This window comes from Arvicanthis niloticus, chromosome 22 (genome assembly GCF_011762505.2).
Source record: "Arvicanthis niloticus isolate mArvNil1 chromosome 22, mArvNil1.pat.X, whole genome shotgun sequence".
Taxonomy (NCBI): Eukaryota; Metazoa; Chordata; class Mammalia; order Rodentia; family Muridae; genus Arvicanthis; species Arvicanthis niloticus.
The window spans coordinates 50,577,383-50,591,338 of NC_133429.1; the positions used below are offsets into that span (position 1 = coordinate 50,577,383).

Sequence of the window (13,956 nt, forward strand, 5' to 3'; positions counted from 1 at the left end):
TGTGTTTTATTAGGTGTTTTATTAGGTGTTCCTTTTAAGTTCCTAAAACCTGATTAGACCACGTGGAGTGTCAGTAGGAAATATTAGGGGGAATTAACTGTAACGCCTTTATCCTGTAGAAAAAGAAGATAAAGAGGAGGTTTGGGTCTACCATTTAAGCCTGTTATCTTCTTCATACTCCAGATATGCTTTTATTTTATCTTTCAAAATGAGGCCAAGTCACCCCAAGTCTTTGTTTCGGATGAAGCAACCCATTCTGATAAGGTAGAGAAAAGCCTTGGGGGTTTTAGGAAATGTAAAAGATAAAATTCAGCGCTGATGATCGGTTGCCTTCTACTTTGAATGAAGCCTAACTGTATAAAACAGAATCCCTGTTTCCAGGGTGGCCTGACGTGGTCCTGTCTGTGGTAGCAGAAGTCACTGTGTGGGACCTAGCTCAAGAAGGTACATGGGCTGACCATGCCTCAGGTCTGAGCATAGAAATCCAAAGCATGGCATGACTGGGTGTCAGAGATGTTAAGCATTGTTGGGACAGAAGTGGAACAAGATGCCTCTGTGTGTGTGTGTGTGTGTGTGTGTGTATACTCACTGCCCCCATCCCAGTACTGGGGATCAAGCACAGGGCTTGTACCTTCTGGATAAGTACATTACTACTGCACAATGGTACAATGGTCCCAATCTTGTTTCCACTTTATAGTCAGGTTCTGTGCTAGTTTGTCCTCATCTCTTACAGTTACAGTGGTAGCATGTCTAGGATAACGTTAAATTTCCTTAGTCACCTCCTTAAAAATGGTTTGGCTCTGAGCACATTGCTTGTTCTCTGTGTAGATATGTGCCACTTGGCCTTTTTGATGTGTTTAAGTTCTCCATATACCTTCCTTTTTTCTCCTGTTTTGTTTTATTTTGTTTTTTTGTCTTTTGTTTTGTTTTGAGATAGATCACACTGTAGCCTGGCTTGGGATATGCTGTGTGTGTAACCTTCTTGGAGCTGTGATTACAGACAAGCAGCAGCACACCTGCCTTGGCTTTCTCTTTCTAATCCCTATATTTCGGTATTAATAAATGCTTCCTTTGGGAGATTTCTTTGGAAAGGTCATAAAAGTTCCCTTATCTGAAAACTTCAAGAGCACGCCTTTCATCCAACCACTTAGGAGGCTAGGGAGGTAAGGCAGGCAGATGTTGAGTTCAAGGCTAGCCTGGTCTACAGAGTTCCAGGACAGCCAGGGTGCAGCTGTAATCACAGCTCTCATGGAGCACAGGCAGTTTCAAAGCCAGCTGCTGCATATTCTCTGGCTCCTAAGAAAGGTGGGAACCTAAGTTTAGATACTTTAGGAAAATTTCTATGGAGAATGATGAAAGGTTGCCCACCAATTGTGGAGTTTGTCTCCTCTGAAACTTTGGGAAAACTTAACAGAAGAAAAAGTTGATGTTTTGTCATCACCTCAGCCAAACGTTTTAGTTGGGGTGTCTCTCTTCCCATCAGTCTGTGAGCCTCCTCAGCAACTTTTTTAGGGAAGACTATATAACCTCCTCTCTGCAATGTCTTCTTCTGAAAACAACCATAGAAAATTGCTGTTCTGTTTCAGGAGACAGAGTATAGATTCAGTAGTATTTATATCCTAGGATGGCTTTGCATAACTAAATATTGATGGAACAAAGTAGATGCTGATAATTGAATGTAACAGTGGGGCCCCTTAATGTGGACTTTTTTGATTGCTTGAGACAGGCTTTCTCTATGTAGCCCTGGCTGTCCTAGAACTCCCTATGTATGTATACCAGGCTGGCCTCGAACTCATAGACTTGCTTCTGCTTTCTGAGTGCTTAGATTCAGTGTAATCCTTGTCTCTTTATCCTCCTCCATAGCCTTGCTCAACTCAGCCTAGGATTCTATGCACTCCCCAACCCCTCATTTTGAGACAGTGTTTCATGTTATAATCCAGGCTGGCTTTGACTTCACAGCATCCTTCATCATCAGCCTCCCGAGTGCTAGGATTACTAAAATGTGATGACTACTGTGCCTGGCTAAGGTAGGGGTGTGTGTGTATGTGCGCGCGCGTGTGCATGCGCGTGCGTGTGTGTGCGTTGAGGCTGGAGAGTGCATCAGATTTCTTCTTTATTGAGCACCATTTAATTTATCGAGACAGAGCCTGGAGCTAGCCAATAATTTCCAATGATCCACCTGTCTCTAACTCCCAGTTCTGGAGTTAGAAATGCTTTTTATGTGGAAGCCAGGAGTCCACACTCAGACTCTTTATTGAACAGCAGGCGTTTACAGACTGATCTGTCTCTTTAGAGCCTCCTCTTTTAAGTCATAATCTTTAGTTTTCTTTACCCAACTTTTTTTAAAAAACAAAACAACAAGGTCTGATTTTGTTTCCCTGGCCTGCCTCAAACTCAGATCCACCTGCAAGTGTCTGTTGAATGCTGAGATTACAGGTGTGGCCCACTGCGCTTGCCTTTTCCCAAATGGTGCTTTTCAGATCCTCTCTCTCTCTCCCCCCTCTCTTCTAGCCCTTTGTTCCATCTCTTGAGTTGCTCGTGCATTGGTCAGAAGATTGTTCTAACTCCTAAGCCTGAGCCCTCTTCTGTCTCATTGTAGTCATTCCACAACATGCATGGACAGTTCAGAATATCTATGTGTTTCCATTTTGTTTGACTAGGCAGACATTAGGTTTAGAGTTCTCTGGGACCCAAGCACCAAGGCGCCCTTCTTCATCGCCCAGTCTGGAAGCTGCAGCGAGAACTACACTCCTCAGCTGTAAATCTTTTTATAGTTCTCTAGATGGATTTATTTTTTTGTGTCATCACCCTAAAGTGCTTGTTTGCTCTGCCAGCTTTGAGAACTGCTAAGTATAAGGCTGGAAGCTTCTGTAGGGATGTAGGCTGTAGGAAGGCAGGTATAAGAGCAGAATTTCTCGTTTGAGTCTTTGAAACTTGTTATGTCAGACATGAGGTGAGGAGGAGGGAATTCAGATACTTGAGACAGTATAATTTTTTCTAAAAACACTTTCTTATATGAGGCTTCTGACAGTGCCGCTTACTTTCTGATTATTAATCCCTTCAAAATTAAACCTTTTTTGTTTTTTTTGTTTTTTTGTTTTTTCAAGACAGGGTTTCTCTGTGTAGCTCTGGCTACCCTGGAACTCACTCTGTAGACCAGGCTGGCCTCGAACTCAGAAATCCGCCTGCCTCTGCCTCCCAAGTGCTGGGATTAAAGGCGTGCACCACTACTGCCCGGCTAAAATTAAACCTATTATTATTAATTATTACACAAAGGTCTTTTTGTAGCCTAGGCTATCCTCAGTGTAGCTGAGGATGGCCTTAAATTTCTGGATCTTGGGCTGGAGAGATGGCTCAGAGGTTAAAGAGCACTGACTGCTCTTCCAGAGGTCGTGAGTTCAAATCCCACCAACCACATGGTGGCTCACAACCATCTGTAATGGGATCCGATGCCCTCTTCTGGTGTGTCTGAAGACAGTTACAGTGTACTCATACACATAAATAAATAATTCTAAGAAAAATATTTCTGGATCTTATTTCTGCCTCCCTCATGTTGGGATTACAGGCCTGTGTCTGCATGCCTGGGTTTTGGTGGTGGGTAGAAACTCGATGTATGTTAGGCAAGTGCTCTTCTCAGTTACACTGCATCCACATCCCTGGCTCTATCTTGTTCTTCTCTTCGAAGACATTGGGAAAGCTTTCATACTATACCAGCACTTTGAATGCAGGTTGTTTCTCAACTTTCTCAATTTCTATGGTGTGAATTGTTTTCCACCTTTATCCTTTAGCAACAGATTATATTAGATTAAAACATAATGTTGTATGTTACATACTTCCTTGTTCTACCTTACAACCTCTGAATTGTCACTGGACAAATGGCTCAATGTCTCTGGCCTTCCAGACTCATTAGTGGAAACCCTGTTGTGAGGCTGCTGTGAGCATTAAGAGGCACATCGAGCTCCACCACACACCCCTCATGTAGTCTTCATAGTGTTTATGTTAGCTCTGATTGATGTCTAGGATAAGTGGGGACATCCCCCCAACATATTCCCACAAATAGGTTCTAGCTAGAGGATGGGGTGGGGTGGTGACCAGAGAAATCTGGGCCTCTGCATATACAAGTACATGTGTTGATGTGGTTGGGCTTCTGAGAAGAGGGCCAGGCCCCTCTTATTCTCATTGCCAGGAAAGCTTTGCCAGAGAGGGCCAGGTGGTACATTGAATCCTGGGACTCAAGCAAGACTGTTTTGCCACCCCTGACTGTGCCTTGTGAATTGTGCTGTAGGCATGTAGGAAGCTTTTTTTTTTTTTTTTTTGGAAACATTTAACTACAATAGGGAGCTAATGTATTTTGGTAATAAACTGTTGAGGCACCCAGGATGAGAATACTGTAAAATAAAACTCTGGCTGGGCCCTTTCAACGTGTAAGACTTCATTCTGTGGGGCTAGGTGTTCTTGCTGTCTTTGGGACTATAAGGTACCCAGCTCTGTGAGGAGTTCTGAGCACCCTCAGTTTCCCAGCCTTAGCCCATTCTCCGGCACCAAGTTCTGGCCATCATCTCCCCCCAACCCCTGTGCCTGAGTGAATGCTCCTCATCTTGTCAGAGCCAGCCTCCTCAGTTCTTGGTCTCCCTGGTGTGGCTGTGACGCTCGATGGGGAGAAGAGCTCACCACTGAACTGTTAAACTCTTTGACTGCTTTTATTTTTCTTTTTTCAGGTTCAAGTGCTGGATTGTGTCATGTGACTGTCCCAAAACTCAGAGCACCCTTTGGCCATCTTTGCCCTCTGTCACATAACTTGAAAACTGCCTGATGGCCTTTTTGCAATGGAAACCTTGATTTCATTGAAGTCCTTTCCTGGCATTCCACTGCCCATGTCAGCCCATACTCCTCAGACACCCTTAACAAACAAAGGCAACCACACACATGATGTAACAAATACACAAAGTAAAGAATTACACTAATAATATGTTCAGAGGAGCACTGGCCAGTCCACACAGTGTGGGAAGAGGTGCCAGCTCCCACTGAGTGCTAGGCCAACTCCTCAAGCCTCTCAGGGGATAGAAAAGACCAGGAAACTGAGGCTTAACTCAGGTGTATATTCATAAGACAACCCCTTCCCCCTGTACTTGGTAGTAATAAAGAGGCAGTAACTGAAGTGTAATGCCCCAGCTCTCTAAACTATGGAGAAGTTTACCTGATACCTAGTTGTCCAACCCTTACCCTTTCCAAGATCAAGAGGCATTTGACTGGAGGAAAGCAATCCTCTTTGCTTTTCTGTTCCTCTTCTCCACCAAGGAAGTATGATTGGTGGTGATGATCAAATGTGTCTTGTTCTTTAAGATGGGGTAGAAAAAAAAAAAAAAAAAAAAAAAAAAAGGATGGGGAATGGCCAGAGAGGAGAGGCTTGGGACTAGCTGCTGCTACATAGGAAATGAGTTGAAAGGCTTAAGAACCCCGTCCATTCCTCTTAGAGACTCCTTGTCTCCTCTCCTCACTGTGAGAATAGGAGTTGGGTGCTAAGGATAGTCACATACCTTTGTCCTTTCTATGGTCTGCTCTTGGGAAGTACAGACCTTCCCGGTCGGCTTCAGTTCAGTCCTGTTTCTACCAGACCATTAACTGCTGGTTCTATTAGTAATCATTTGCTGTGATCTCCCCTTCTTCCCCCCATCCTCTTAAGACTCTTGTCTAGAGCCAAGAGGCCACTGCTGAGGTATGGTTAGGGTGTGGAGATTTTTAATTCCTTGGCTTCAGGCATTGTCCAACTGAGAAGCAGAGGGGTACTTGTACTCTGAAGCCTGTGACTCCTTTAATCCTCAATCTCTTCACCACCGTTGTGGTGCCCTGGTTATCTAGTTCCACAGCGAGAGGTATTTTATGTCCATAAAGTGCCCGTGGTAAGTGCTCAGAATTCATCTCTTGGCTGTGGCGGGTGCTGCTGCTTCTCATTCCATCAAGGGGAAGAAACTGAGGCACAGTGAGTCCAGAGGAGGGTGGGCAGGATTGTGGGAGGAATGAATGGGTGACTTGAAGTGGCAACTAATGTCTTGCCTGCTTCCCAAGCCTTCCAAACCAAGGAGTCTCCACCCTCTCCTGTCCTCTGCTGTAACTGGCCTTGTCACATGCCTTTCCCTATTGTACTGTCCCCTCTGTGCTGCCAGGTACTGCTATATTCCAAAAATAAGATAAAAATTATAGACACTCTGCTCCCTTGTTCTCCCTTCTTCCACCCTGAGCTTTGGGTTAGGGGGACTGAAATGTCCCCCTTCAGATCCTTCCACCTTGTTCTGCTGGCCGTACTCCCCAGCCTAGAGCAGTGATTTGGATTCAAATGCCCTGTAACATTCAGCCTCTTTACTATTTCCTTGACCCTTAACCCTTCCCAGACCTGGGGGACTCTGGGATTTCTAATTTTTTATTGACCTGAATATAGAGGCTGAGAGCAGGGGCATTCCACAGGCTCTTTGGTCTCTTGGCTGAGGGGAATTTGGGGATAAGCAGGCTATACCCTCTGGCTAAACAATACCATGAATAAGGTAGGCCTGAGGGGCAGTTTAGTAGCTCTCATAGATCCTGGATGTTGAGGTCACCCCCCCACCCCCCAGCTCTAAAGTCTGAACTTCTGTTTCCATGACCACTCAGTTCAACCCGTTTGGCTCGAGAAGGTTGGTCAGGGTGATTATGGGTTAGAAATCTCCATGTGTCAGCCCTCTTGCCCTTTACCCCTTCCCAACCCTGGAGGCTTAGTACAAGTGCTTAAGTCGGTTGGTATTGGGGAAGAGCAGGCTTTGGGGAGTAAGGGACCAATGGGGCACAGTGGGCAAGGTCCCTCCATTCCAGTAAAGCCAAATACCAAAAAAAACAAAAAGTCACAATAAATAAATAAATTAAAAAAAAAAACCCAGGTCCTTCCTTTGCCCCATCCTCGGTCCACTTCCGGCTGCTACTGGAAGGAGAGAGGGGGAAAGCTAAGAATGGACTCTGACTTACTCCTACTGAGCTGTCCGGGGAACTCCCCCACCCCCACCCCACCCCCAAATTACACCAAGCCTCTCACCTTGCTGTGGAAAAACAGGCTTGGGGCAGGGCTCTGGATTTACTCCCATTTCAGTCTCTCTCCTTGTCTGCTTAGTCTCTAATCTTTTTGCCTCTCTGTTCCTTTGCTTTCTCAGTGTTCTGTCTGTTCTCTGTCTCTATCCTTCCATCTTCTTCCTCTGTCCCTACATCTGTCTTCTTGCCAAACCTTCTCACCTGCAAATCTCAGATACATTCCACCCTGACTGCCCTTCTTTTCTCCCAACCCCTCACCCCTCCATCCCTACCTGCCTCCCTCTGCTGTATTGCACACTGCTTGGTCAGGGAACAAGGTGTGATGTTCTTGGGAAGAGGTGAGGGGGCACTCTAGGGCTTGGGGAATGGGGACCAGGGCTGGGGTTCTTGGGGTAGGGTCTGAGGGAGGCATCCACTGTAGCCCACACCTTAGGAGCAGCCACATCGATCCACCACCATGCCAGGGATCTTGCCGTAGATAATCTGCTGCTTGTCATTGAAGTAGAGCATGTTGATTGGGGACATCTTGGTAGGGGTGCAGCAGGGCCCAGCAGAGCCTCTTGGGTTGGCCTGTTGCACCAAGTGGGTGTGTGGATACTTTTGCATGAACATGTATTCGCACTGGCCGGAGCAGTAGTTGGCCTTGTAGCGCTTAGGTGCGATGATCCAGTCCCAGCCAAAAGCCTCAAAGTCCACTGTGAGAGGATATCGGCAGCAGCGGGACTCACTCGAGTGTTCATCGCAGTCCAAGCCTAGGTTCCGCCGGGACCGTTTTGTGTTCTCCAGGACTCGAAGCTCCATAAAAGGGTGCTGGGGGTCAGGGAGAGGAGAGAGAGATGTGACACAGCCCTCAACCATTTCTTACTTCCCTACCCGCGTCTCAACAGAAGCATCAGAACAGAAACCATGACCTCTTTGCTTGCTTACAGCTCCCACCCATTGTACAAACCTCTCTTGACATCTAGCCATCTCTCCTGTTCACTTTCCCTAATTCTTCCTTTTCTGGCCATGTGACCTCATCAGATTCTTGGCCCAGGGCCTTATCAAGGGCCAGGTTCTCTGTTTTGTTTTGAGATCGAATCTCATGTAGCTCAGGCTGACCTCAATTTTGCTATGTAGCAAAGGTAGCAAGAAATGGTCTAGAACTCCTCGTCCTCCTGTCTGGCCTCCCTACTGCTAGGATTAGATAACACCACGCCCAAGGGTCAGTTTTGTGTTCCCACGAATCTCCCACTAACTGATACCTTCACCCCAAATCCAGTTTTAGTTTTCAGCTGTCATCTGGCTTAAATCCCTGAAAAGTGATAGTTGCTACCCCACCTCCTCTGAAATTAGTTCCTGGCCCCAACTACCACATTCCTGATCTACTTTTTCTAACCCCCATCTCTTGGGGACAGGTTATACATATCCACCACCACTTCAGGCCCCCTGCTCACCAGCCCCTCAGCTCCTGGCCCCAAGGAGGTGACAGCCAGGTCTGTGCCACTGGGATCAAAGGCGTTGATCTCGATTCCCCAGTTACTCTGTGGCTGGCGAAACCAGCTGTGTAGCACTTGCTTGAAGTCGATGCTCTGCCAGTGGCCGGACCGTGAGTGTAGCTCAATCTTTAGTGACCGGATACGGATGTGACGCCGGCCTCCACCCCCTCCCCCTGCGGTCCCTTCCCCAGTTAGGGGTTTCAGTCGTAAGATCTGCAGGTAGACTGTGGCTGGGCGGGGCACAGGCCGAAGGTACACCCACAGTTGGGCCTTCAGTACCTTTGTGAACATCACCTTGGGGCTGAAGTGGAAATGGCAGCAGAGAGGGCTGCCGTCTGTCTGCACTGCAGGGTCCGCTGATAAGAAAGAAGGGGGCACAACATCAGCAAAGGGTGTTTGTGGAGGGGCTCAGCAGCCACGGTGGCTTTAGCAGATTCTTCTCAGCCTGATTTCCAGTTCTTCTTTACCCTTCTGTGCCTGTACTGTTGGCTACTATGTTTCTGGTACCTAAAATTGTCTCATCACTAGGATGATAAATCTGTTAGGCCTTACTGATCTATACTGTTCCCTGTAACACAAAGGATCCATCTGCTGAGATAGTTATGGAATCTACTTCCATCTGAGGCCTTCCCTGCCCCAGTGCTTCTCAGCTAATCTCTGGCTTTTTTGAATCTTTAATGCTCTTTGTAGAAGCTATACCTCTTGCTATACCTGCTGTCCTCAAGTTACCTTGCCCTATTTCTGACCTGCTTTGTCTAATGAGCAGGTGGAGCCTGGCAGCCCATTCCCCGAAAAAAAGCAAAGGAGGCATCAGAGGAAATAACCCAGGGTTCTAAGAGATGAATTTATAAAGAAAATCAGATCAGATCTAGGCTCCTGATTCCCAGTAGCAGGTCTCTCAGAATGGAACCACCAAGCATTTCCTGTATTTCTGAGACCCCATTCCTCTCCCTGAGAACAAGTGTCCTCTGCTGCTTCCTCACTGTCAGTGTCGACACTCATCTTCTGAGGAAGGAAAAACTTGGAATGTCCTACTTGCCCAGAGTATCATCATACTCAACACACGGCACCAACTATAAGCAGTCATCTTTCCCCACCCCTTGAGCTCCCTGTTTGCTCAATGCAGTGCCTCTAACTTTACAAGGTTAACATTTTAGCCAGTTTCCCTCGTTCAGGATCCTGAAGAGTTTCAAGGACGGTTCTCAGTATATCTATCCCTTTGCTTCCCTTAAGCTCTTAGGCTTTGTTTTGAGACATGAGTTTGTTAAGTGTTTCTGACTGTCCTGGAATTTACTATGTAGTCCATGCTGGCCTCAGCTCATAGCAATTCTCCTGTCTCATCTTCCCAGGTGTTGAGATTACAACATGTGTCACTTTGCCCAGCTTTGGACAGGCATGTCCATTCTATAGATAGGAAGAATCTGGAATGAGCTTGTTCCAGAGCCATGTAAGTATGGTGAAGTCTAGGTCCTTGCCTGTCACACCCAAGTATTACCATCTGCATAATCATACAGAGCTTAACATCTGTTGTCTCCTGTTAGCTCTCCATCACCCCAGGAAGAGGACTGTAAATGTTGAGGAAGGAAGTATGTACTGACTGTGTACTCAGAACAGGACACACCGTGTCCTGCAGCACCTGCCCCCTTTGTTCTTCCGAGATCCCAGTGTTCTGGCACTTACTCCTGTAAGGTAGAATAGGGATGAGGAATGGAGATTCAAGGATGAGGAAGTGGCAGTAAGGCAAATGCACACTGTGTCTGTGTTACTGGGGAGCAAACCTCGAGCCTCACACCTGTTAGGCAAGCACCCTACCATTGAGTTCATTCTCTTTCTCTTCATTTTGAGACAGGGTTGCCCAAGGCTGGCCTTGTACTCCATACTTCAGGCAGGCTTTGAACTTCAGAAATTCTTGCCCCAGCCTCCTGAGTAGCCAGGATTACATGCCGGTACCACCAGGTCCAGCTGGAATTATCTGTTTCTTGCCATTAGATACTCATCTCTTTGAGGGTTGATGTCCTGAGAATATTTTATCACCACTGTAGTTTCTGTGGCTCCCATAATGTCAAGCAGTAAATGTACGTGGACTGGCAGGTTCCTCCTAGATTCTTCTGGCAACAACAAATTAACCATGTACCTGGGTTGTTGCCTGTTATCCCACCTTAACCACTATACTTCTTAGTGTCATACAGATAATTCTGTACATTAAATAAGAATGTGAAAAATAATAATAGCTTCCCAATAAATGTTCATTTTATAAACTAAACATCCCACTCAAGGCTGAGACAGGGTCATGGGCTATCCTTCTTAAGTCTGGCTCTTCGGACAAGGGTTCCTCCATCTCTGCCGCAGGGAATCCACATATACGTCTGTGTGTCTGCAGTTATGTCTCTAGGGGACAAGACTTAGGGAAAGGGAAGAGGTTGAAGATGGTAAGGAATGAAGACAGGTTAGACCAAGACCAACAGAGGAAGGGAACAAGTAGACTACAGTGAGGGGAGCAAACGTTTGGGAAATGGAGACACCATGCAGGCTGGACGGGAGTGGGTAGGGTAAGAGGGCAGAGGTAGGACCCTAGTGGGGTAACCAAGAGAGGTAAAGGTGCAGAAGAAGGAACAAAGAAGCAGGTAAGCTTGGAGCTCTGGTGGGAGGGGAAGGGGCCACATCTGTGTTGGATTGATTTGGTTGGTGGCAGGCAGCAGGTCAGGTTTAGTAGGCGGTGCTGGTGGGGGAGAGAGGTCATTGCACTATTTTCAGCAAAAGCCCAACCCCCTCTCTGCCTACAGCCTCCACCCCACCACACACCCTCTCCCAACTCAGGCTGGATGGCCCAGGGGCAGGAGGTTGGGCGAGAGGGCAGGGGCCTCTTAGTGTGCACAGGAGAGACAAACTGAGGGGCTGGGCTTGGCTCCTAGAAGAGCAGGGGGCTGGGTTCCCAGAGATGAAGGCTGGGGTGGGAGAGTGAGAGGGTAGAGGGAACTAGGGCAGGCGGAACAGCCTAGGAAAGGTGGGGGCTGGGGTCCAGGGTTGGCTGGGGGAGGGGAAGCAGGGGGAGGGGAGCAGAGGCCATCTCTGCTGACAAACACCTCCCCCGATTAGCAGAGCACAAGTCTCTTATTAAAGCGGGTCCCTGGGGATTAGACTATAAAAGTCTCTTTTTCCTTTTCCCCCCTCTCTTCTCTCCCTCCCCTCCCCTCTACTCCCCCTCCCTCTCTTAAGGTCGCAGCTAGACTCTTAAAGGGGAAGTACAATACCTGGTTTGAAACCCAGTTCCTGGGTTACCTAAGTCCTAGAGTGGCACTAAAATGGAAGTCAGGATGAGACCCAGCTTCATCTGGCACAGTCCCACCCCCAGGCTTAATGGCTACTGCCCAATTCGTGCATTCAGAGTCCCTTCACTTCCTGCTGCTCCCCACTACCAGAGTTAATTCTGGGCTCAAGCCTTCTGATTAAAGGAGGCTAGGGTTAGTGAAGGGCAATGGGAAGCCTACAGCTGGGTCACTCACCCTGGAAATACACTCTTTACATCAAACAGACCAGAGTATCTTTTCTCTATATATCCTGCATCTTTTAGGTCATTCATAATTTCCCTACAACTGTGTTTATGGAATCCTTTCCCCATCCCTGCGCTTAGTCAATCTCAGACTGACCCTGGTTTCCAAAAGTAGAAGCAATAAGAACAAGGGAGACTGAGAACCCAAGATCAGATCTCCGTGCACACACACACACACACACACACACACACACACACACACACACACAGAGAGAGAGAGAGAGAGAGAGAGAGAGAGAGAGAGAGAGAGAGTGTTTCCAGGTTCTTTGAGTTTTCTTTACAACCCTAACCAAGTTGGAGTTGAATTCTGCAGAAACTGGGTGGCAGTGCCAGGCACTCAACCTTCCAGATGCACACCTGGGTTCCTGTACCTCTACCATGGGGGTGGGCCACTAGGATTTCCCGCAACCCCCAGCTTTTTATGACCCATCTGCCAATAAACCAGCCCCCCCTTCTGTTCAGAGCCATAAAACCAAAGGAGGGGGGCTTGCCAAATCACTAGGGAATAGAGAAAGCCTGGTTCCCTGGAGTTGGGGGGGGGGAGACAGTCAGTGGGGGAGGGGAAAGGGAGTCACCTGACCCTAGGGAGAGGAGGCAGTGGGGGCGGTAGTATTGGCCTGGATTTTCCAGGCCATAAAATTTCAAAGCCGCTCCTGTCTATCAGAGTGTTCATCCTCCGTTTGGCCAGGGGCTCGGATGCCTGGGTTCTCCCATCCCCCTCATCTAGTTCTTTCTCCCTGGGTCTTCTCTGGCTCCAGCTGTGGGTAGGACAGGGGGTAAGGACGCTAAGATGAGAGTAACCAAATGATACTCGTTAAGTCGCAAGCGCAGTGGAGTTGAGTTATTTGAGCTCTTTCTGTACTAGGAAAGCACAGCTCTTCTAGGTCCTAGGGGATACCCAGTGCGAGATCAGGTGCAGAAAGGAAAGGTGTCAGTCAGCTGGGTGGCTGAGAGGGACACCGTGTTTAGGTCCTACGCCTTGGCGTTAGAGGAACACTTAGGTCTTCGCAACCCGGTGGGCGCCTTCCGGAGCACCGGGCAAGGAGTTGGTGCTGGTGCCAGAGCAGTGGGAAGATGGCACTGCGGCCCAGCTGAGACTGCACGGGTCACGGAAGCTCCCCACCTAGCGCTCCAGAAAAGTCACTGTTGGGTGCCAGTTTCTAGGACTACTTCAACTTGAATCTTTTTCGCACAGGGGGTGGGAAGCAATAGCTCACAACCTGCCCGGTTTGGCCCCCCCTCCCCCAACGCGCCATCCTCCCCCCACCCCCGAACGGGGCGTGCACTCAACTCCGCTGCCCATCTTCTCCGCTCCAAAAAGTTGTGTGGAGTGGCCCGACTCCCCAATCCGTCAAGTTTTCGCAGAAAGGGCTTCCGGGTCCTTCCCGGACTGCACCGCACCGCGCGCAACCCGCAGCCCACTTACTCTCCTGGGCCATGCTTATGACCGTCTCAGTGGTAGCGTGGTACTCGTCCTCTTCCAAGAAGTCCTCGGGCTGCAGCGCGTCGCCTTGGAAGTCGTGCAGATCCAGGATCTGCTGCAGCGGCGGCGCCTTGGGCAGCAGCTGCTTCACCACCTCCCGGCTGATGTTGGGCGCCTCCTTGAGCCGCAGTTTGCTCAGGATCTGCGACTTGATGCTCTCCAGGCGCAGCTCGCGGCTGTGCTGCCGCCACACGCACACGGGGCAGCCGTCCGGCTCCGGCGCAGCGGACGGGGCCGGCCGGCTTGAGCGCTCCCCCCCGACCCCGGCCGCCGCCGCCGCTGCCGCCGCCGCCGCCGCCGCGGGGCCCTCGGCCGCCTCCCCCCGGGGCCGCAGCTCCAGGGCGAGGAGCAGGAAGCCCAGCAGCAGCGGGGCCGCGAGCACCATGCTGCAG

The 13,956-nt window shown here is 48.8% G+C and overlaps 1 protein-coding gene across 1 annotated transcript; it reads right to left on the reverse strand.

Annotated features, from left to right (window-relative positions):
• Positions 1-7,343: 7,343 nt before the first annotated feature.
• Positions 7,344-13,956, reverse strand: Gdf11 (growth differentiation factor 11). Its single transcript, XM_076920694.1, has 3 exons — positions 13,508-13,956; positions 8,490-8,887; positions 7,344-7,863 (listed from the first exon to the last, which is right to left on the reverse strand). Exons 1-3 carry the CDS (start codon positions 13,947-13,949, stop codon positions 7,483-7,485), a joined length of 1,221 nt encoding a protein of 406 aa, XP_076776809.1. The 5' UTR covers positions 13,950-13,956; the 3' UTR covers positions 7,344-7,482.